The 24,307-nt window shown below is 44.7% G+C and overlaps 1 protein-coding gene across 1 annotated transcript; it reads right to left on the bottom strand.

The window, feature by feature from the left end:
- Positions 1-6,631: 6,631 nt before the first annotated feature.
- Positions 6,632-16,769, bottom strand: LOC139299369 (solute carrier family 2, facilitated glucose transporter member 3-like). Its single transcript, XM_070922268.1, has 9 exons — positions 16,668-16,769; positions 15,531-15,691; positions 14,221-14,461; positions 13,881-14,043; positions 8,534-8,721; positions 7,979-8,083; positions 7,789-7,887; positions 7,178-7,384; positions 6,632-6,949 (listed from the first exon to the last, which is right to left on the bottom strand). Exons 2-9 carry the CDS (start codon positions 15,626-15,628, stop codon positions 6,632-6,634), a joined length of 1,419 nt encoding a protein of 472 aa, XP_070778369.1. The 5' UTR covers positions 15,629-15,691; positions 16,668-16,769.
- Between the last annotated feature and the right edge of the window lie 7,538 nt (positions 16,770-24,307).

Here is a 24,307-nt window from a genome sequence, read left to right as displayed (position 1 = left end):
TTCATTTGTGGGAATTTGTGACATTTGTGGGTGAAAATTCCCGCGAATGAAATGTCAATAAATCCACAACTTCACAAATGTTTTTAATAGGGATTAATAGAGTATTCCAAATACAAGTTGGAAACTTGACATGTTTTCATGTTTGGTTGTGTTTGTTGATTAGAAGATGCAGCTGTGATTTATTAGTCAGATGGAGTCAGATTTACATTTGCAAAACATTTTATTATATACATGTTTATGATGAAAATAGTATTTGAACCTAGTACTGAGACTGAATTATCTCTTTAACATCAAAGAAAACAAAGTCAACTCCTAGATTTCACTCCTACATAGTTAATGCCAATATTTCAAGTCAAAAAAATATCAGCTTTTTAAAAAATAAACAGTAAACATTTTGGGCATGACATGTATGCCAACATTGATGTATCTTGGATAAACTAATATTGGTCGATACATCTGCACATGAACGCACCACAGCAGAGATTAGAGCACAATTAAACACAATAAATCATACATGTGGACAATACTGACCAACCACTTTCCCCCTTTCCATTTTATCTGTGTTTCCCCCACAAAAAAAACCCCAAAACGTGGTCAGGGTCTGGTACAGAGGTCCCACAGACTGTTTGCATCTTTCAGAAAGTCTTTACAAAATAAACATCAGAACTATTTATTTTATTGTTTTTGTTCTAGACACAACACACACACACACACACACACACACACACACACACCATCCTGTCCCAGCTCGGCCAGTCTGCTGCCTCCAGCCTCCTCAGCCTGAAAAAGCTTCCCCTCGGCGGCATCAACCCTCTGAGACACAGAGCTGCTGTTAGCTAGCTGCCCTCCATGTTTCTGTTAACACTGGCTCCACCGGAGGCTACTCCTCCTAGCATCCCGCTAACCACCGCCGCCGCTGTCTGGCTCGTTAACGGGGGGGGGGCTCTCGGTCCGTCCTTACCGTCACCGGTCCCGGGTTTCTCAGCCTCCTCCTGCACCGGCTGCCCGCTGCAAAACGACTCCGTGCGGCTGGGCGGCCCGCGGAGCCTCCTGTTGATGCTCTCTGTTGTCGCCTGGCAGGACGGCCGCAGCGGCAGCACCAGCGCTTGTAGTGTTTTGCATAAATTTGCAGCTGATGTGTTGTCGGAGGGCAACGCCTCCTTTTTCCGCTGCGCTGCCTTTTCCGGCGCGACGGAATGACGGAGCGGCAGGACGGAGAGAGGGGGACACTTCCCCCGGTTCATCCAGGGCCGGACCGAGCCGTGCTGGAGGATTTCTCAACCCCTTTCTCTCCAAAGGGGCGCAGGATGTTTTTTATTTTAATTTGATGCATTTATGGAACTGAAAAACACTTTCCAACATCCCAAGATGAAGATCATGAAAACAAATTGTAAAATGTGAAAAGTATTTTTTAATATTTATTTGGAATAGCAGACCCAACATATATGTTTTTTATGGATGTTTTGTTAGTTTGAGGATAGTTTTCATGTTTTTCATATCTGTTGCTTTTTAAGTTTTCAGTTGAGAACATATTCATATATTTAGAAAATACATCAGACTTTGTCTGATATTAAAAGATGCCTTCCAGGAGTTTAGATATTCAGAATTAGTGCAGCAGACACTGAGATCCTGCATCCTACACTTCCCACAATGCAACTGTTTTGTACTAACATGTCTTTCGAACATGCCCCCAGTAATGTATGTAACGGAGGACTTCTGTTCAGTTGAACATGTTTAGTCTCAAAGGCCATGTTGACATGATCAGCTTTATATTTCAAGACTTTAAAGATATTGATAAAGAGTTCTGACATAATGTCATTATGGTGGTAGTTCATTTCTGTACGGCAACTTATTGAAAATCATTCCACTGTCTTTCATGTACTCAAATTTCAGACGGAAAAAACCTCTTAGTGCACATTCACCCCATGTCTTGGTACATGATGAATACTTTATTTAACAACATTATATCTGGTATGTACAGTACAAACACAAGTGAAACTAAAACAGTTGGGGTGCATCACTGGTGTGGCACAGAGAAATGTAAAAAAAAATAAAAATAAATTCCCTCTGAAGCTACATTGTCATCTGTTCGGTTCATTTCCATCACGTCACAGAAACCGAGGTTGTAGTTAATCACCCAAAACTCATTAACAGCGTCACTGGCTGCCGGTCTGCCACTGAAACAGCAAAGCACACAGATACTGGTTGTTTTTCAGTTGAGCGACACAGCACCTGATATCATGAAGTGACCGAGGGAGCGACTTCAGACGCACCGCACACACAGAAGCAGAGGACACACATTGAATAACAGTCTGTGAATGCGTGAGGTGCAGTGAGGCACAAATAGCCGACTTACAGTACATGATACTCAGACATACAGTACAGTCAGTACATTTATTTACACACTTATAACACACAGATCAGGAACAGACAAAGATCACAGCGGCTGAAGCATGTTGATGAGACGCTTTTCTTCCTGCTAGACTCAAGTCTGTGACCTGATTCATTTCAATTATACAGTAGTTTGGATTTTTTTTTTGCAAATGCCATGGCAACGTCATTATAGCCAGGTATTTTTAGAAGTTCAGAAAATAACAACCTTTCAACAAATACCTGACAAAACTCAGCTGTCAACAGCTCTGAGTGTAATGTGAATAGGCACACAGATAAGAGTACATGGCTGTGATGGAGTGAAGATGGAAATGAAAGAGAGAGGAGACAGCAGTGTTAGTCAGCGACCGACTCAGAAGGAGCTAAATGTGCCGAGAGACTATTTAAAGAGCTAAAGAGAAAAGAGGCTTTCACCTGAAATCAGTCTCCTCTACAAAATGAACACGTGCACCACAAAAGACGAATAATTCCCAACACACGTATGACCGTGCAAGTCAACATATAAATAGTATTCTTTTAAAAAATACATATGTACAAATGAATACTTATACTCTCCCATCTTTGTACAGTGAGTGGAGGGTTCTGAGTTCGTACATGTGCATAAGGTAGATGGTTAGGAGCAGTGCGCACCTGGGTCCGCATACTTGTTTCAAATCCTTTCACATACTTTTGTGATACGCTGAGTTCACTTGTAAATTGGCAGTTTTACCCACCAACAGCTTTTCCACAAAGTTTTGAACCAGGGAAAACATTGTGGTAGGTGTGATTGCACCCTGACGTCACCTTAAACTTAAATTCTGCACTTAGTCTTGGATGTGGCTCGTCAAAAACATTTAGGCTTTCTTTAAAGCACTTTTAAAACTCCATATTAAATGCAATTCTCTATTTGTTTCTTCACTTTTACCTCTAAGACCTTCAGGACTCAGAGAAACAGGAAAGCGACGAGCACAAATCTCTAAGGTCTCTTAGGTCTCTCAGGGTAGGCTGAGTAATAGAAAGCATTTTAAATCCATATTAGACTCAGGTTTAGTCACGTTCAGTGTTGGTGCAGTGTAGGTGTTGCCACGGACAGAAGCGGGACCCTGCAGGAGAGGCTGAATACAACACTGAACACTACCATGAGAGGAGCGTACCACACACCTCCCCCAGTGCAAACACAGCACGGCACTATCATCCACAAATACAGCAATACACCACGAAGCCATGACTCCGACCGTAATCTACCCCCTCACTGTCATGAATATTCATCTTAACAAGGCCTTTCACCTCGCATCAAGTGAGTCTTACGGGCTTATACTTCTCAAAACAAGTGAAAAATGTCAGCAGAGAGACATATTTTCACGTTTTAAATCAGCTAATTGGCCAGTATTTTAAAACAAGGCAGGTATCATCCCTCCAATCAAATGTCACACTTCAGTAAAATCACTTGAATTACTTGTCAAGATAAATATCTTTCCAGTGTAGCCAAAAAAAATAAATAATGCATAAATAAATAAATATGTTCTCAAAGTGCAGCACGTTTACTGTAGTTGAAAAAGTTATTTTTCACAGCTTTTTCAACTGCTTCACGCAGTCACTACAGAATATAGAAAATATATATTGTGTCATACACTTATACACCAAACATACTGTACAATACTTGTAATACAGAAATCTGTAAAGGCTGACGATGCTACACAGTTTTAACTCTTCAGACAAAGCGTCACAACGTAGACCGAGTCTGGACCCGACAAATGAACCAGAAACACACCGGAGGCGGCCTGACTTTGAGCGTCTGAAGACAAACAAGGATGTTTTTGTGCTGAATGCAGGAAACATTGTTCATTTTATCATTATCTGAATAATATGTTGGGTGTGTGAGTGAAAGCGGACCATCTGGGACTCTATGACGACATGTCAAAGGTCGCGTTCAGTGTGTTTCAGCTTTAAATGTCATACAAAGGGTTTTTGAACACGCTCCTCATGTTGGATCACCATTAGTCACGTTAGCACTCTGAAACACAAGGAACAAGTTAGCACATCTCAGACTCCTAAATGTTATTTCCATTTTCAAAAAGAAAGTTTTGACTTGAAGGCAGTTTGTAGTTTTAGTTCTTAAACAAGAGTCCGGGCTAATTTACATAATTTAGCTGTCAGTTGGTAGCAAGATTACCAAGCTTCATTTTCCTTTCATAGTTTTTACCTTTTAAACCATTCTTACCAAAGTAGTATATTATTTCAATAAACTAAAACTTCAATCTGCTCAAATCTGCAGGAGATTTTTTGGACACTCTTTGTTTTGATTGAACATATAAACATATAAAGTAAATAAATACTCACAGTACACAGATTCCAAATGATCACAGAGGTCAACACATTTGAATAATCATAGTAGTCATTTCTTCCTTTGTGAAAATATGAAATAATAAAAACAGATTTGTTATTCTAATCAAGCGACAGGAACCATTCTTCCACTACAACCTCGTTTACCCGTTGTTTACTCAGTATTAGCACTTCCCCTTCAGTTGCCTCTCTTCATCATCAGCTCCGACACTTTTAGGTTCAAGTTTCTTTATTGATTGCACATTTTCTACAACTCTTATTTATTCTAATAACAGCTTGGCCACATATATGCAATCGCTCTAGGTGAATATAGTCTTTAATTATTAAAGCGCTGTTGTGTTCAGTGACTTCTATATTAGTGATTGTGGCTCTAATGCTCGTTTATCTGGTTAACAAAGTGCATCTAACTAGAGAGCAACGAATGAGATTTACAGTGTTTAACTCTCAGTCAGGTCGAAATCTCTGAGCTGCACCGTGATGAAGGAGGAGCTCACTGCAGACTCATTCAACTTCTCACCGCTCGGGGCTGGAAAGCATTACGATTCTAAATTTGCTTTAGTGTTTGATAATTATATACTTTATACAAAAATCAATTTCTAAGGTAATAAATACTCTCTTCAACAAAATAAATATGCATTGCACGTTACCCTACTGTAATCTACATGTGTAAAACAATTCAGCCAACAGGTTTTTGTCCACAGGCCGCAGTCATTAGCAAGTCCTAAAATTCATAAGCCACAGTCATGATTTTACCTTTTTACGACACAAAAGAGCCTCCAGTAAAGCAACAATCCACAAGATTTAACAACAACTGAATATCTACTTGCCTCTATATATTTGCTTATTAATAAATCTGAATAAAAATTCCACCAATAACAAGTTCATCATGTTTTTTTTAAACAAATGATCTGGTAAAATGTTGTTTGCTTGGAATAAATGTAGAACTGAGCATCAATTTCACCAGCTGAAAGTCCAAGAACAAGCAGGACGAGGCCACAAAACAAGAGGTTACAAATAATGTTGACTAAACTTGTGGATTACAGCTTTAAACAACAAACTGGCTTTCAGAATTAATGAATAAACTTAAAGCATGACCTGTGGCTGCTGCTAATTTCCCACCATGAATTTAACAACCAGAAGAAACACATTTGGGGCCTCGTGTGTTCACCAGGTGGCAGTTAAAGTTCAGTACTTTGGCATTGCTAAAAAGCTCTCCAGTGTGTCAGCTCATATTCAACAGCTGAAGGCAGAGCAGAAATAAATTAGACCTGTGACTTGAGAACACTTCCAAAATTAATACATAGAACACAATTAAATGTCACGGCATGAAACTACAGCTACAAAGTCATATTGCACTAAAATATCCACTATAACAGGAATACGTGAATTAAATAAAAGTGCATCATCGCTATCCATGTCACCTGTCTCACGCTACATGGACCTGAACTCAGAAGTGGATGGACACCTGGACCTTCACCAAACACCTGCTGGTAACAATTTCCATTAACACAACCTGCGTTTGCAGCGTCGTCCTGACGAGACACACGGTTGTCTTGAAAAAGACTCGCCCTGTTAATGAATGTAGCTTAATTCCTAGGAATGTACAGTAGATTGAATCTGTAGTTTTGTACAGTGACTGCTTCCCTTTCACAGGTAAGGAAGGATTTAAAAGAAGGAATTGTAGGAAATGTCACAGAAAAATAAGTCGTCTAAGGAGTTGCCGTGGAAGCAGAAAGCATGACCTTTTAAAGGTCAAAGCCTATAAATTGATAATGCTGTTTTTCTCAGTAGGTCTATTAAAAAATTATATAGTTTCTATTGTTCCACGGTGTGATAATTAACTACAATTTACAGCATTTTTGAAATCTCTGTGATTCGGTTATAACCTCCTTCACACGTTACTATATCTACAGCTCCTCTACACACTCTCCTGCACTGTCGAGTTAGATTTATCTTCAAGGGGCGTGCTCTCAGTGGCGGGAGGCGGAGCTGCTGCCGCCGCCTCCACCAGCGGAACCTTCTCCTTCACCGGGGAGGCGGGAAGCGTCGCCGCGGTGCTGGCAGTGGCAGGGGGGTCCTCGACAGACGAGGAGGTGGGAGGCGGGGCGCTGCCGAAGCTGCGGGCGATCTCGTCGAAGGTCTTGCCCTTCGTCTCTGGGACTTTAATGAAGGTAAAGATGAAAAAGAAGATGAGGAAGGCCGTGAAGATGAGGAAGACCCAGGGCCCGCACCAGTCCTGAGGAGACACGAGAGGGGAGTCAGAATTATTTAGAAATAGTTGATTTTACATGTTCATAGTTCTCATGTTATAACTGAATATGATCTATATAAATATAATATAATAGAGAAGGAAAAAGTGAAATGAGGAGATTAAAAAAAAACACAAATAGAAAGAAAAAGTCTAATGTGATCTAAAAAAACCAGTTCAAACCAGTTCAAACCAGGACGATGGCCCGTCCCTTACCACTAGTTTGGGGAAGCTCATTCCAACCAGGAAGTTGGCCGTCCAATTGCAGCAGCCGGCCACAGCCATGGCCGCCGGGCGGGGCCCCTGGGAGAACAGCTCGGCCACAATGAACCATGGGATTGGACCGGGGCCCAGCTCAAACATAGCCACAAACAGCATGACGGCAAAGATGGCCATGTAGCTCATAACTGGGATGTCCTTCTGCTCAGAGAGGGGGAGGGACAGGGAGAGGAAAAGTTCAGACAGTGACAGAAACTATATGTTCGCTGACTGACAGGGAAACATCTGAGCATCTGTCGGTGAACACAGTTCTTACTGACATCGTTTCATAATCTTTAATAATGAAAGGAAATCTGTTCGGTGTTCTTTCTAAGCAAACGTAACATCTCGTGGCAAAAAAAGATATATATGCGTGTCTTTTATGTTTAGGTTGGTTTAGATTCCTTGTTTGAGGAAACATAATTTGGTTGTGGAGGGTGGGGACAGAATAACTGGCTCACCCCCCCCCCCCAAATGTTCCAGCCTCTAACGTCGAGGCTGGCCCCGCCTGCTTGTGCCAGCTGTTATTACTCAGTCCCTCTTCAGCCCGGTGACAGAGCTGAACTCACCAGCAGGAGGGAGATGGTCATGACCAGAGCGCTGACCGCCATTCCACCCAATCCCAGGAGGTGCAGAGTCCTTCGTCCTGCCTTCTCCACCAGGAAGAGCTGGAGGACAGAGACACAGGAGGGAGTGACGAGCTGCTGAACGCACACAAACACATGCAGGAACAAAGACGAACGCACTGACGCCACTCACAGACACGACGGTGAAGATGGTGTTGACGATGCCGGCTCCGATGGTTGCGTAGATGGGCTTTTTCACACCGGCCGACTTGAAGATCCCCGTCGAGTAGTAGAACACCTGAGGGACACGGAGAGGACGGGAAAGAAAGGGAGGGATGAAGACGCTCTTCAGAGCCAATAACAGGACCTGACTCTGCCTCATACTGGGAGGATGTAGCTGGCATTTGCTTCCTCAGCTGGACAAAGTTTACAGAGTGACCTTTTATCCTCTCACTGAATAGAGAGTGTGTTTGGTTTGAGTTATTACAGAACCTCAGTCTCTCTCTCTACTCCGACTTATCTGTGTCATGCAGTTATGTATAGAGCCACATCTCACAGGAATAGACTGCTTTCTACCTAGAAGACAGACGAGGTTACTCTAGAAGACAGTCCTGTAAAATGAATAAACAAAATAAGGATTTTTTTGAACTTTTCTTTGCTGTATGAACTTTCATTTGTGTTCTTTAATTTGTCTTTAATTTTTCGACATAGTGTGTAATATGTTTGTGTGTGCGTGTTGCTGACTCACAGCATTGATCCCTGACAGCTGCTGGGAGAGCTGCAGCATGACAGCGATGAGGAGGGGCTGACGATACGCCGCCGAGCGGAAAAGCTCTGGGATGGTCACCTTCTTCTCCGTGGCCATCTTGTCGCTCTCCTCCTTCATCTCCTGCAGGTCTTTACTCACATCATCGCTGCCACGCAGACGCACCAGAGCTGCCAACAGAACACAAACGCAGTGTTGTTGCTTCGCCACACAAACACAAAGGCAGAGAATAGGAAAAAAATGCTCTGTTGTGCAAACAGGTTGGTGATGTTGAGTCATCACACACACTGGTGTAAAGGACAAGCAGCGACAGCAAACAGTGGGCGGCCACAATAAGTTATTATAAAACCACACAGTTCACATGTAAACTGTGTTGGATTGTGATTCTTGATCTTAAATTGTTTGAAAAAAATAATCTTTACAGGTCCACTAACCACCTTTTGTCATTGTAACCCCGGCAGCCATTTGGCTTTAAAGAAGCAACAAGAGAGTAAGTACACCTTGAGTGTTTACCTTTAAGTTATCAGTGTATTAAATGACCTGTCAATCATAGCTAGCCAAATATTGTGCTTTAAATATTTAGAGGTGTGCAATCCTTTCGTCTACATTTGGGTTTTGGATTGTGCCATTAAAGGCACGGTATGGGAGCATATGTTTGGCCTAGTGGTTTCAAACGCTGACCGTGTGATATCCCTGGTTTGAGTTGAGGCCTCCACTGGACACCATCCAACAAAGGTGTAAACCACTTCAAACTATGGCACCCTCCAGTGGCAGTGTCAGAGAAGACAGTGTGGCAGCTAACCCCCCTCCCTCACGGATCTGACCCACGAGCTGAATGCACACATAGACTACACCAGTTTCCATCGGGATCGTCTGGTTTTAAACATCACACGGACCTCCCACACATCGAGGCTTTAAAGTGGATTTAGGTTCATCCAAAAAGTCTGAAGTGACCTGTTAGTTGCTTTTTGCGGTTCAACTCATTTTGCTGTGAACACCACAAACACCAGCCAGGCACAGAAGCTGTGGAGCCTCGTGTTTGTTTTCGTTTGTGTCAGGTTTGAGGTGTGAAGGAGAAGCGGGTCAGTGCCTCAGAGTCGACCCTGGAAGGCAGGCAAAGAGCAGATGCCAAAACCTTCTGCCTGTTCAAGGACTCCTCTCTTCAGGCTAAAACATCACTCGGACTCACCTGATCTCAGCCCTGTGTATCTGTAACCGCTGACGTCTCTCAGTCTCGTGTTTCAGCTGCTCTGTTTCTCCCGGCACATCGCTCGCTCTTCAGTTTTCTTTTTCCCTCATTCCTTTTCTTAAAATCATTTTCTTTCTCTCTGTGTCACTCTCACTTTCTCTCTCACGTGGATTTGTATGTCACAGTACTATAAACACTTGTATAACTGCAGTAGCACCAGTAATGGTAGCGGTTGTGGTAATACTGACAGAAGCAGCAGTATTTCATGTAAGTAGCAGTAGTAATGGTAATTGAAGTTATATCAGTAGTAGTGATAGAAGTAGCAGAAGTATCAGCAGAATATTTGCAGTAGCGGTAGTATAATCATTTATAGTAGTAAAACAAGTAGTAGTGCTAGGAGTTGATAGAGGCAGGTACAATAGAAGTAACGCCATATAAGCAGTAGTAGTAGTACTAATAGTAGAAGTGATAGTAGCAGCAGCAGAGGCGGTACAAGTAGTAACTGGAGTTGTGTTTGTAGTAGTTACTTGTAAAGTGTCAGTAGTTGCAGTAATAATGGAAACAGAAGAAGCAGTAGTAGTTGTAGTAGCACAGGTAGTAGTGGTGGTGGTAGCAGCAGTGGCAACAGTGGCTGTGGTAGTGGTATTTGTAGTTAGCAGTGTTAGTAGCAGTTGTACAGAGGTAGTACTGGCAGAATGGATAACAGTAGCAGCCGCAGAAGCAGCAGTAGGGTCAACGCGCCGCGGCGCCATCTTGCTCCAAGATGGCGCCGCGGATGGCTGCCTCGGTCTGTTGGAGCGCATTGTTTTGCCTTGTTTTGTTTGTAAACAGTGTTTCTTGTTTTGGTTCACGGAGCTCTTTCACCAGAGAAGAGCTCATGAACATCAGGGGAACAACTCCAGTGGATTTGTTTCCCGAATTTCTTACACCTTTAACTGTTTTATGGGACATTCTGGTCAAAGGTGCTCTCACCTTTGCAGCTCTACGTCGACGTAGAGGGAAACGTGCCGGTGCGCTCGTGCGTCTTCGCCGGCGAGGACAACGGACACCGCTGCCCGGAATATTTCTCTCTAACGTGCGCTCACTGGGGAATAAGATGGACGAACTCCAGCTGCTGATGAGGAGAAACAAGGACTTTTATTCATCTGCTGTTTTGTGCTTCACGGAGACATGGCTGGGGGAAAGAACTCCCGACGCGGCGCTGCAGCTGGACGGATTCCAGCTTCTCCGAGCGGACCGCGACGCACACCTCTCCGGCAAAACAAAGGGTGGAGGTATCTGTTTCTACATCAACAGCAGCTGGTGTAACGACGTGACAGTGATCCGACGGCATTGCTCTCCTTCCCTGGAAACTTTTTTCATAAACTGTAAACCTTACTACTCCCCCCGTGAGTTCGCTTCATTCATTCTGGTCGGTGTTTACATTCCACCGGAGGCCAACGTGCAGGACGCACAGCGCGCACTCGCCGATCAGATACTGGAAACGGAGCGGACCAACCCGGACTCCTTAGTTATTATCCTCGGTGACTTTAACAAAGGTAATCTCAGACATGAACTCCCCAAATACAAACAGTTTATTAAATGCCCCACCAGGGAGGGGAACACTCTGGATCACTGTTACACCACAGTCAGTAACGCTTTTCACGCCGTCACCCGCGCTGCACTGGGACACTCTGACCACGACATGGTCCACCTGATTCCCGCATACAGGCAGAAATTAAAACTTTCTAAGCCTGTTGTGAGAACTTCGAAGAAGTGGACCAGTGAAGCTGCAGAGGACCTGAAGGCGTGTTTGGACTGTACTGACTGGGATGTTTTCAGGACTGCTACCAACAGTCTGGATGAGTACACAGAGGCTGTGACTTCATATATCAGCTTCTGTGAGGACTGCTGTGTACCAACTCGGACCAGGGTGAGTTACAACAACGACAAACCCTGGTTCACAGCAAGACTGCGACAGCTGAGGTTGGAAAAGGAAGAGGCGTTTAAGAGTGGCAACAGAGCAGAGTTTAAGGAAGCCAAGTACAAGTTTAGCAAGGCGGTGAGGGAAGCTAAACGACTGTACTCAGAGAGACTACAAAACCAGTTCTCCTCCAACGACTCTGCTTCTGTGTGGAGGGGGCTCAGGCAGATCACCAACTACAAGCCAAGAGCCCCCAACTCTGCTAACGACCGACGCCTCGCCAACAGCCTCAACGACTTCTACTGTCGCTTTGAAAGACAATGGGACAGTCCTGACACCATCCCCCACACCATCACCCACCAGCTCCAGCCCAACAGCCCCAACCCCCTCATCACACCTGGGGCTGAACTCTCACACCTCCTACCACCACAGCTGCCCCCCACAGCGCCCCCCACTCCTCCAGCATCGACACCTCTGTCTGTCCTTGAAAGAGATGTGAACAGGCTCTTCAAGAGACAAAACCCGCGTAAAGCTGCTGGACCAGACTCCATCTCCCCATCCTGCCTGAAGCGCTGCGCCGATCAGCTGTCTCCGGTGTTCACGGACATCTTCAACACCTCACTGGAGACATGCCACGTGCCAGCCTGCTTCAAGGCCTCCACCATCATCCCCGTCCCCAAAAAACCAGGGCCCACAGGATTAAATGACTACAGACCCGTCGCCCTGACCTCTGTGGTCATGAAATCATTTGAACGCCTGGTCCTGTCCCACCTCAAATCCATCACAGACTCTCTGCTGGACCCCCTGCAGTTCGCCTACAGAGCCAACAGGTCTGTAGACGACGCCGTCAACCTGGCTCTACACTACATCCTCCAGCACCTGGACTCCGCAGGATCCTATGCCAGGATCCTGTTTGTGGACTTCAGCTCTGCCTTCAACACCATCGTCTCGGCTCTTCTTCAGGACAAGCTCTCCCAGCTCAACGTGCCTGACCCCACCTGCAGGTGGATCAGAGATTTCCTGTCTGACAGGAAGCAGCACGTGAAGCTGGGGAAACACGTCTCAGACTCGCGGACGATCAGCACCGGCTCCCCTCAAGGCTGCGTTCTTTCTCCACTACTCTTCTCCCTGTACACCAACAGCTGCACCTCCAGTCACCAGTCCGTCAAACTCCTGAAGTTCGCGGACGACACCACCCTCATTGGACTCATCTCTGGAGAGGATGAGTCTGCCTACAGGTGGGAGATTGACCACCTGGTGACCTGGTGCAACAGCAACAACCTGGAGCTTAACGCTTTAAAGACAGTGGAGATGGTTGTTGACTTTAGGAAGAGCGCAGCCCCACCCGCCCCCATCACCCTGTGTGACTCTCCAGTGGACACTGTGGAGTCCTTCCGTTTCCTGGGCTCCATCATCAGCCAGGACCTCCGGTGGGAGCTGAACATCAGCTCCCTCATCAAGAAAGCCCAACAGAGGATGTACTTCCTGAGGCAGCTGAGGAAGTTTAACCTGCCACAAACAATGCTGGTTCACTTCTACACCGCCATCATTGAGTCCATCCTCACCTCCTCCATCACCGTCTGGTACGCTGCTGCCTCCACCAAGGACAGACGCAGACTGCAGCGTATCATCCGCTCTGCAGAGAGGGTGATCGGCTGCAACCTCCCATCTCTTCAGGACCTGTACTCCTCCAGGACCCTGAGGAGAGCCAGGAAGATCGCTGCCGACCCCTCCCACCCCGGACACCATCTGTTCGACCCCCTCCCCTCTGGCAGGAGGCTGCGGTCCATCAGGACCAAAACCTCCCGCCACAAAAACAGTTTCTTCCCCTCTGCAGTCAACCTGACAAACTCTCACTGACCCCCCCCCGAACACTACCACAAGCTATACGTTATATTAACGTACATCACCCCTGTCCCCACTGCGTTACATTAACGCACTCACCCCCTACTGGACACTTTATCTGGACACTTTACTTTACTTTATTCTGGTCACTGCACTGTTGTTATTTATCTTATCTTATTTTTATTTTTATTCTTATTGTTATTTTAGCTTTTATATTCTACTTATTTGTTATCAAAACAATAGCACCTTCAGACCACAGCAAATTCCTTGTAATGTATGTTACTTGGCAATAAACAGTTTCTGATTCTGATTCTGATTCTGAGTAGTTGCAGCAGTAACAGCAGTACTATCCTCAGTAGATAAAGTAGTATCGTAGCAGTATCAGTACGTACCTTTGCGTGCCTGCTCCTCCTGTTTAAGGTTGATGAGCAGGAAGCGAGGGCTCTCTGGACAGAAGGGCAGCAGGATGCACTGCAGCACAGCAGGGACCACGGTGAGGGCCAGCAGCAGGGGCCACAGCTTGGCGGAGCCCAGCAGAGCCTCCAGACCAAAGACCTAAACATCAAGGGCCACAACAGCAGGGTCAGATTTACAGCAAAGCTGATGCTCAAAGCAAAAAGAATCAATCGACCGTCAAAATCTGCACTATAACTAACTACATTATACAGAAAGAACACCTGAGGAATTCAAGTCACTAGATTTCTGTCTTTTAATCAACAGCCTCCTGCTGACCTGAGCGATCAGGATGCCCACCACCACACCGAGCTGGTGAAGAGTGCCGAAGGCTCCTCGGAGGGGAGTGGGTGACACCTCGCCCACGTACATGGGGGTCAGGCCGGTAAAGAGGCCGCAGAACAGGCCGATGACCAGGCGACCGGCGATCACCATCTCATAGGAGGAGCAGATGGTGGAGAAGCCCATGAGGAGGCCGCCGATCACCGCCAGAGAGTTCACCAGGAACATGGAGCGACGCCTGAGGAGGAAGGAGAGCAGCACTGCAATGTTGATATAGTTATTAGATTAGATATTAGCTTCATATTAGCTTGTTTCTTTTACCGAGCAAAGAGTGAAGGAGGTCGGTGGTGGGCAGAGCAGCTGAGAGGTTTGTGGTTGAAGAAGATAAAAGTTGACAAGCTCATTGATTAGACTGAGAATGAGCAGAGTGTGTCAGCACTGATTGACCTGCCTGAGTGTATGTGAAGGTCAGGAGCTTTCCTGTCGAATTAGTTCATTGACAGATGGGTGTTAGTCCACTTTTACGCTGCAGTGTGTTTATGTGTGCGTGTGTGCCCTTGTGTGTCAAGATGAGGAAATCAGGAAATGTTTTTCTTCGGTCAACTTCGGCAGAATCTTGGATTTCATTAGCAGCACCTGTTTAAAGGGATACGTCACGAGAACATCAATACCAATCTCACGTTTGGAGCTAGAGCTACCAACACATCTAAAGCTGACTTATTAACACACTGCATCTTATTTGTTTAAACACAAATGAATGTTTTTGACTGAGCTAGGCTAGTCATTTCCCCCTGCTTCCAGTCTTTATGCTAGGCTAAGCTAATTAACGCACAGACAGTTGTGGTATCAGTATTTTCATTTTACTCTTGTAGAGAAGTGTATTTCTCCAAACACTTTTATTATATACTTTTTTAATCTCAATTTCATACCATTTAAAGTGTGAAAAGAATAGTGGAAAACCCCCAAATTCTTGAACTTAATGTGGAAAACAAATGTATGGCAGTGGTCAAAACAACAGTCCCTCCCCAGAAAGAAATAAGGATTGCGGTGTGATGCGCACGGTGAAGCACAGGAATAACTCTAGGGAACATTAGAGCTGAGCAATGGACTCAAGACAAACACGCTTCATGAAGTCCATTAGGAGTAACGGCTTGTGACAGCTCAGCTGAACCACACAGGAAATACACAGAGCCATTAAAGCAATATGACTGACAAGAACAGGTTCAGCTTCTCTTGAAAGATGACGATCATGAGCGAAACAAAAGTCACAACCTCCGATGGTCAAACCGTGCAAATGTAATTCCTACCTGCCAAATCGGTTAGCCATGACGCCCACGCTGAAGGAGCCCACCATGCCGCCCACGCTGAAGATGGCGACGGCGACGCTCCAGACGATGGTACACATCCCCGGGCTGATGGGCTCGCCATAACGCTCAACCCAGGTATTGTTGAAGAAAGATCGTAGTTTCTGATGGCAGGGACGGATGAAGAAAAAGCACAATTCAACAGAAATGGGTTGATGATGCTGCTGGGGTTTTTTTTAAAGATAGAAATGCACGACTAATATTTTCAGTATTCTCAGTGCTCTCATGTCTGTGTTAAGTACAGAGCTACAGCCAGAAGGCTAGCGTAGCTTAGCATAAAGACTGAAAGCAGGGGGAAACGGCTAGCCTGTCCAAATTCAAATCCAGGTTCAAAGATGTGCCAAACAAACACCTCTATAGCTAACTAATTAACAAAATGCATCTTGTAATAATCTGACACAAACACACATTTTCTTGTACAGATTAAACAAACAAGATGCAACCTGTTAATCAGTGAGATTTTGAGGTGCTGGTAGACTAGCTGTTTCCTGCTTCCAGCTTTATGCTAAGCTAAACTAAGTCATACTTAGATATGACCATGGATTTGGTATCTTTGTTTGTAGGAGTCAAGTTGTCTTAACTTGATATATGGGTAGGTCTGAAAAGCGTCACCTTTACATCACTCAAAGAATCCAATTTAAAGCTGCAGGGTAAAGATTCTCATGTTTAAATCCACTAATTGTATCTGTCTAAATCTAAAAAAAGTGCAGTACCAACTGCAACAGAGACGACTGTCCGATCTGAACGTAGGTCTGGCTATGTGAGACTATATCTGAGACTTTGCAGATTGTCCAAGTCAAGTTTTGGTGTAGCTGCTTCTCCACAATCGGGCATTTCAGTCTGCTGATTCACCACCATTCCTCTCTTATCTCTTTGGTTTGTTTTGGTGACATGCATCACACACCGGCTGAGTTGTTAAACTTCAGAATCTGTGGCTTCACATCGCAGGACATTTACAAACTTACAAATACCTGTTGTTCACATCTGAAGAAGCTAAGCTGCAAACTGGGCGCAGCTTCAGCCAGGGAGTCTTAGATCTGGGCAACAAACACACTCTGACGTTAGCAACTAATCACCGACCTGCTCTGGAGCATTGATGACTCCTGTGTTGTAACCAAACTGCAGAGAGCCGATGACAGCGGTGCCCAGAGAGAACAGGAGATAACCTGTCACCTGCTTTTCCTGCAGTGAGAAAGAGGTGGAGATCAAGGGAGGGGTGGAGGAAGGAGGCAAAGAGAGAGAGACATAATAAATATGAAATCTGAGCTCATAATGAGATTTTCAATACTGGCAGCCGGTGGCCGACAGATGCAATAAAACTGCGATGCTGGTTGTAGACAGGTCAGTGACATGTAGGCATAAACAATAATATCAGGTATCACAGCGTGAACTACATATAAATACAGCCAACATGCAGCCGCACAAGATTACTCATCATATTTACACTGAAATCACTACGACTGCCGCTACATCGGCTTTTGTTTTCATAAAAATCATAAAAAAATGGCTGTAAAACCTACAAATAAAACTTAAAAAGTGAAGTGAGATTCTAACCAACATGAATACACAACATTTTTTTAATTTTAGAGGCCCTACACAAGTTTCAGTTAGTGACAGCACCTGTCTCTGTGAACATAATCAGCTAAATGCAGATGAAATTCAATACTGAACCCTTCCAGCTGCCTCCGTAATGCCTTCGATTCATCTCTGTAATGAAATCACGGCGAATATTAAAGCAGCCGCCGCTGTCGTCATGGCGATTAGTTATAACGTCTGACCCTCAGCGTCCATAAGATGCATCATATCATTGATAAGTCCTGTGATGTTACGACCGTTTTTCTTTTGCTTAAATAAACTTAACGGTTATATAAAATCTATAAATTAATCCATAATGAGAAAAATAACACTGATAAAAATAAAATAACCTGAAAAAAGCACGTTTCATGACCCTTTTTTAGTGGTAGATTGAATATATAGACATGTCTGACCATCCTATGAGCTTCCTGTTTTCAAAAAGCTGATTGATGAAGCATTTCAAGCCCAACGAGTTGTTTAGTTTCTCCAAAATGAAACTGCAGGAAGGATTATTCTTTAATGAGATGTTCCCTCCATACTGCTCATCCTTATTAAGGTTACGGGGAGCTGGAGTCTATCCCAGCATGCAATGGGTGGGATGTGGGATACACCTGGACAGGTCAGCAGCCAATCAGAAGGCATCATGATTACTGAGCCAAGAGATTTCTGGCTGTCAAAGTTCTGCACTTTTTCTCTCAAGTTCTGTAAGTGTAGTTTCTGGACAGCGAAGGTCAAAGTTTATTTCACACTTCTGATTGATCTCACACATGAACTTCCTGGCAGGTCAAGCCGGGTCACAGCGGCAGAAATTAGGCCACTGTGTCTCGAGTGTGTTTCTGCTGATGTCTGTAATGCAGCAGTCAGTGATAAAGAGACTCCCTGCTGACGGGGCAGAATGTGCAGCTGTTATATGAGACAGTATCAAGACCTGGACGGGCCTCAGGTGATCCGCTGCCCTTGGTACAACAATATCAGAGCAAGGTCAGATAATATTAGCATAGACTGCATTTCTCAGGACTCATATCAGCCAGATGGGCGTTGGCTACACAGGACCAATCAGATGAGGAGCAGGAAACATGTGTGGGAAATGATGTGAAGGTCACATGAAGGTGGTGAGCAGCTCAGGATGATTTCTTTTACGTTTTGCGGTCTATACATGAAGCTGGTCTCATCCAAAGCCCCCAGGTGGAGGTCAGGCCCTACATCAGCAACTTTTAATGTTGAGATGTTGTGGCCATTATGTGCTAAAAAAATATATAATTAAAACTATGTAAGCAAGTAGACAGAGGTGAATTGGAAGCACTGTTTTCTTTTCCAGCGACTGAGAACATTTCACATTCATTTTCTCTACAAACATCTGAGAAAAGCCCAGTTTAAGCCTTGAACTGAACCAACGAGCCATGAGATGGAAGTGATTTTTTATCTCTACCAAGTTAGTTTATGCCTGAAAAAGGTCGTCATGTTTGACAGGGAAAGAAGCTTGTGTTCATCATGGCCGGATTCAACCACTGAGGGACCCAGTGGCTTTTTGTATGATGAGGGAATCGTCCACTCACACCACTGAACTGCACTGTTTTTATTTGTTTGTTCATTCTTTTTTCTTACATATCTGTTTTATATGTCTTTGTTGTCCTTGAAGTGATTTATGATCAGTGTATATCGTGTTGGTTATAGTGTTTATGGCACATACGCCTTGTGTATATAAGTGTGTATCTTTTTACAAAAACTGCACTGCTCCCAACCAATCACATAAGTGGGTGTATGTACCTTTAAAAACATCAGTATTCAGACTGACTTGTGGTCGACATACTGTACACTATATATAGAAGTCTGCACACTGAATATTACATGCTCACAGAAATGTAATGAGGCACCTTTTCAACCTTCAAGGTCTTCAACAAGAAAACATCCACCCAGTCCTGCACCTCCCTGCAGCCAAAACGTCTTCTTCTTTGCATTCATTAAATGAATCGAGGAAATCTTTTTAAATCCAAGATGTTTTGCATCCTTTTAAGCTCTCAAGGTTAATGAAATCTGCTCTTCGGTCAAACGGCCTTTTAGCTGTTTTCCTGCCTCCCTTCGTTTGCATACGTTCATCGCCCCGAGGATTTAGGTGACATTTAAGAGCGATCAATAATCCGGTGAGCCCAAACAGTCTGAAAGCCACTGCATCTCTCTGGAGTCTGCAAATGGACAGTTGGGCATTTGTCTGCTCTTGTTGTGTATCTCAGTATCTAAAACGGATACCAGACAGAAACGTTTGTCTTTAAAAGTGTTTATATACAGTTTCATTCATTTAAGGTGAATTCATGCAATTGTGTACTAAAGAAAATGCAGAAATGTGTCCTAAATCAAAGACTATATATATTTTTGTCAGAATAATAATAACATCTCAACAGATTGCTTAGTTTCAGTTTGGTTTGGTCAAATTAAAAAAATGGATGCTGCAGAGGCAGATTTATCATCATCTTTAATGGTACGTGTACAAAGATGTTAGATCATCATGTCATGATGCAACTCAGTGGCATCTTTCTTCAGACTTCTCTTGCCTGGTCAAAGTCTTGAACATGGGTTTGTGACACAGACTCACTGTTATACATTTGTAGTCTTTAAGTTAAGACAACCCTTAATTAGACTTAGACCTTCCACCAGAGCCACAGACGGAGTAGAGACCCTCCTTATGAGGAGTAAACTGAACCTCAAACTACAAGAATGAATCCATGAAAGTCGATATCAAAGAGTTAGTCTTTGAAATAAAACTCATCTCCTTTTACATCATTTTTTGGTAGGAAAGCGATGGTCCAGTTCTAAACTGTGATGTTTTTGAACATATAATGAATTTCTAAGGAAGAACTGATCCTCCATCATCCGTCTGAAATCATCACTTAAGTTAAAAGTTAATTAAATGAGACGGAGAGAAAAGAGCCCTGAGCGCGTCACAAGACTCCGAACACTGCAAACAGCTACTTATCAACCCGTGACACACACACACACACACACACACACACACACACACACACACACACACAGTTCACCTTCCTCTTTCCTCTCTGTTCACCTTCCTCTTTCCTCTCTGTCTCCCTCATCGACTGTGTCCGTCTCTGGTTTTTCGTCCAGTCACAGTGACTCAGTAAAAATTCTTGGTCACATGACGGCACCCAAAACGTCTCAGATAACGAGAGTGTGTAGGTCAAGTAATAATAAAACAGCTGCTTTCTAATGACACGTTAACATTTAACTTTTCCTTTTGAGAACCAGAATCGTCCTCTGCATCTGTGAGGTTCATTGTGTCCCAGAGTTATAGAACAGGACTGTATTTTGAGGACAAATCCAGCTCAAATCCTTTTTAATCATTATTTTCATTATTCGTCTTTGATTGAATTCAAACATTTTAATCTCATTTCTTCGAACACGACATGTTTAAAGAAGAGCACAAACACAATAAAGATCGAAGAACGTTACATAAGACGTGTAATTAAGCTCCAGACAAACTTCTGTGTGAGCAGCCTGTTGCAGATTTGCTGAACAGATGCTGTGTTACTATGGTAACGGGTGCCATGATAACAGACTGTGATCATACCATCCTGACACGCAAATCCAACCTGATACTTTAAGCTTCAACACTCAGATCTGACAAAACAAAATGATTTTTCTGTTGTGTTTCAGGTGCAGCTACTGTCTGACTATGACTCATCTAATCGTCCTTCTCCACGCTCATATTTCATCATCATCGTCATCTTTCCTCTTGCCTCATTGAAGCCCCCAGTCTCTCTCTCTCTCTTTACCTCCATCCAACCAAAAGTGTCCATTTAGCTCCACTCGCCCCCCCTCCCTCCTTCCTTCGTCTCCATGACAACAGCCTGGAGGTGACAGTTTTATTGACACGGGCTGAAAGTAGCCACAGCACAGCACTCCTGCACGCACACACACACACACACACACACACACACATGCAGCAGGTCTCATAAACTAAATGAACACTCCTGCTATAGTGCTGCAATGGTGCAGGTGGGTGTGGACACACACACACACACACACACTCAAACAACAACAAACACAGGCACAGTGACTACATCTGACCCACATCTGGTCCGAGCCAGGCAAAGCCGTTTCTCTTGGAAGAGCCAATCGAGTCAACTCTGGAGGGAAACCACAGGGAGGGGTTGAATGTATCGAGCTGCTTTGGGTCTGGATTTTAGCGTGAGGGTCCCACAGCGCTCGGGTCGTGCATCGACGAGCCCGTCAATATTTGGCACGAGCGATAAAAGCAGGATGCAAAGTCAGAACGCGACAGGACGCCCTTCAGGAATGTTTACACACAGTGACACAACCACACGTACTACTACACTACAGTCACAGGAGGCCAAGGTCACGCATGTGATTTTGCTTCCAGTTTTTACCACAAACTTAGTGTTAGCTCCTGATTGTTTTACCAATTCAACAGTTACAGCATGTCCATCATCACTCAAACAATACAAACACTTTAGCTAAACTCTTTGCGCGACCAAATATTTTACACACCAACTTTTTCAGCAGACTTCCCGAGATATTCGTCTGGATTTTGGTTGATCTACAGACTTCAATGTGTTCCTCGTGTTACACTGTTCATCAGTTGGTGAAACACACCGTCATTTACTTTTTCTGTTGTAACCACTTCTACTTCATGTATGACCTTTATTTAATCAGGAAATCTCATTTCCATCAAGATGTCTTTTGCAAGAGAGACCTGCGAACAAAACAAACATACACGACGGCACCCGAACGTCTCAGATGAGGATCCACAACAAGAGTGTCCGATACCAATACAGCTGATTTCTTTTGACTTTTTCTAATTTGATTTTCCCAGAATTCCTTTCAGCACCCCCCAAGAGGAAGGGTGCGAGCGTGTTGCATTCGTGTGTGGCTAATATGTGTATGTGCAGAGCGTGAAGACACAGTGAGAGAGACGAGTGTGTCTTTTCAGCAGTGAAGAGGCGGCTTGTAGCTGCGTTGCATTCTGGTCTATTTTCTGCTACTGCAATGGTGGAGACTGGAGTCTGAGCCTTCACAAGGATGCATTTCTCATAACATCCAGTGTTCACTGATGTTTTGCATTGTGGAAATATTTTCTGCTATCAAACTCAACTGTAGCTGTTTAAAAAAATCAGAAAAAGATGTTATCTAATCTGTGTTTGGAGAAGAAATGCTGTTAACCTCAATCCTTATTCTAAAATAAACATAATCCTAAACTTGAACCTAAACTGTTGCTTAAATAAATGGAAAATTAAATGATTTTTTCACATCTGTCTCTTGTTTTGGGGACATTTGGTTCTCATAAATGTAGAGGAGGAACGAAACAAAGGCCACATACATTACCTCTCTGTTCCTCACGCAGTACAGAAATACAGGCATGCATAGTGAAAACCATGAGCAACATATACAGTACACACACATCTGCAGCGCTCATGGGTGAGTCACTGTGGACACAGAGACAGGCCTTCATACAGAAACACACTCGCATTGTTCAGGAATCACAACTCCAGAGACCTCTTGAGTTGTAAAGACAGACTGAAGTTGTAAAAATCACTCCGTTTTGAACACATTTCTAAAACTGGAGCAGAAATTCACCCCTCAACAAAATCCGCTCCTGAATGTGGGTCCCGACAGAAACTGTGAAGAAGGAAAACCACTTGCCTGCCCTTCCATCTTCTGAAATCTAGCTGGACGATCGCCGAGCAAATTGTACTCCAACTGGAGGGTGCAGAGGGGGAGATCTTCAGGTGGTGGTTAAACGCGATGCAGGACCCGCCCGCCGGCGCTGACAGCTGCAGGAAAAGGAGCAAACCTCATAAGGCGCTGTCCGTGGTACCAGCCTGCTCTGCCAGGAAGGACACGAGCGCTTACCCCCCCCCCCATCCCATCAGGAAACCGATCACTAATAACCGACTTCGTGCATTTGACGGAATAAGTGAAGCTTTACCGGACATGACATCGATGGAGACCGTTAACAGCCGGTAACAGCCGGTAACAGCCGTTAACATCGGTCTATGTGTCAAAGTGGCGCGAGCGGGGGGGTTGTCACGCCCCGGCTCGTCCAAAAAAAGACCCCAAATCCAACACAACCCGGACAATAAACTGACCCTCACCTGTCGTGACTTCCGGGCCGGACAAAGGAACCCCTCGGTGGGCTGCAGCAGCCGGTTTACAGCAGCAGTGCCCCCCTCCTTTCCTCTTGTAATTCGGCTGATGCAGGAGCTGCGAGGAGAACCGCACGTAACCGCACGCAGTTGTTTTTATTATTTCTTTTCGTCTACTCCATCAACCTATGAAAAGCTGGAATGCTGGGAGGCCGTGACGTCGCCCCGCCCCTCCGTTTTTACGTGCAGAAATCCGTGACTCTTGTGCATCATCACCGCATCCCGTGAGGCGAGGCGGCGTCCGTGTCCTATTATGGTTACAGCCTTTATTCGGTTAGTTGGTCAGATCAGTTGACGAAAGCGTGGGCGCATGCGCGGAAGGGTTCCTGAGGGTCGTGAGGGGATGATTGTGACCCCCCCCCTCGCTCTGGTGTCCCCCTCGCCTTCCCATGATGCCTCTCGTTGGCGACCTTGACAGCAGCCGCCGGGTGAGTGATGCTGATGCTGCGGATGCTGCTGCAGCGCGGCGCGTTAGTGAGGCGGCGGGTGACGCGGTGCGGCTCAGCGGAAGCTCCAGCTGTAGAGATGATCTTCTGTATTCGCACACAATGGTAGTTTGTGACCGCACGAGGCGACTGTTCACATCAATGCGAAATAAAACCGGATGTGTCCGGTGTCAGATCCCGCACACACTGCGGTTCAACCAGTCTGATGGTTTGCGTGTGACTCTGAGACAATAACAGTCAGCTGACTGCGCAGCATGCAGGTCTGTGTGAAAATCATTATGCAGTAAATTCAGTTCTGCCAGAATGAGTTTAAAACTCAGTTTCATCAAACTGTTTCTCAGCAGCTTCAGACTCAACTACAGTGCTGCTGCGTTCATCTGCTGATGAAGACCATGCCAGATGACCTAAAGCTGCAGAGCAGCTACTAAATGGAATTTGTGATGAACTTCTACTCTTGTGTAAGTGGTGTCCTAGTTTTGAGGTCGCGCAGCAACTGTTTCTTTTGTTTTAAGAAACTGTTTCT

The sequence above is a fragment of the Enoplosus armatus genome, chromosome 16 (assembly GCF_043641665.1).
Source record: "Enoplosus armatus isolate fEnoArm2 chromosome 16, fEnoArm2.hap1, whole genome shotgun sequence".
NCBI lineage: Eukaryota > Metazoa > Chordata > Actinopteri > Centrarchiformes > Enoplosidae > Enoplosus > Enoplosus armatus.
The sequence above is the reverse complement of the archived record's forward strand: the minus strand, read 5'-3'. Positions and strand labels throughout refer to the sequence as shown.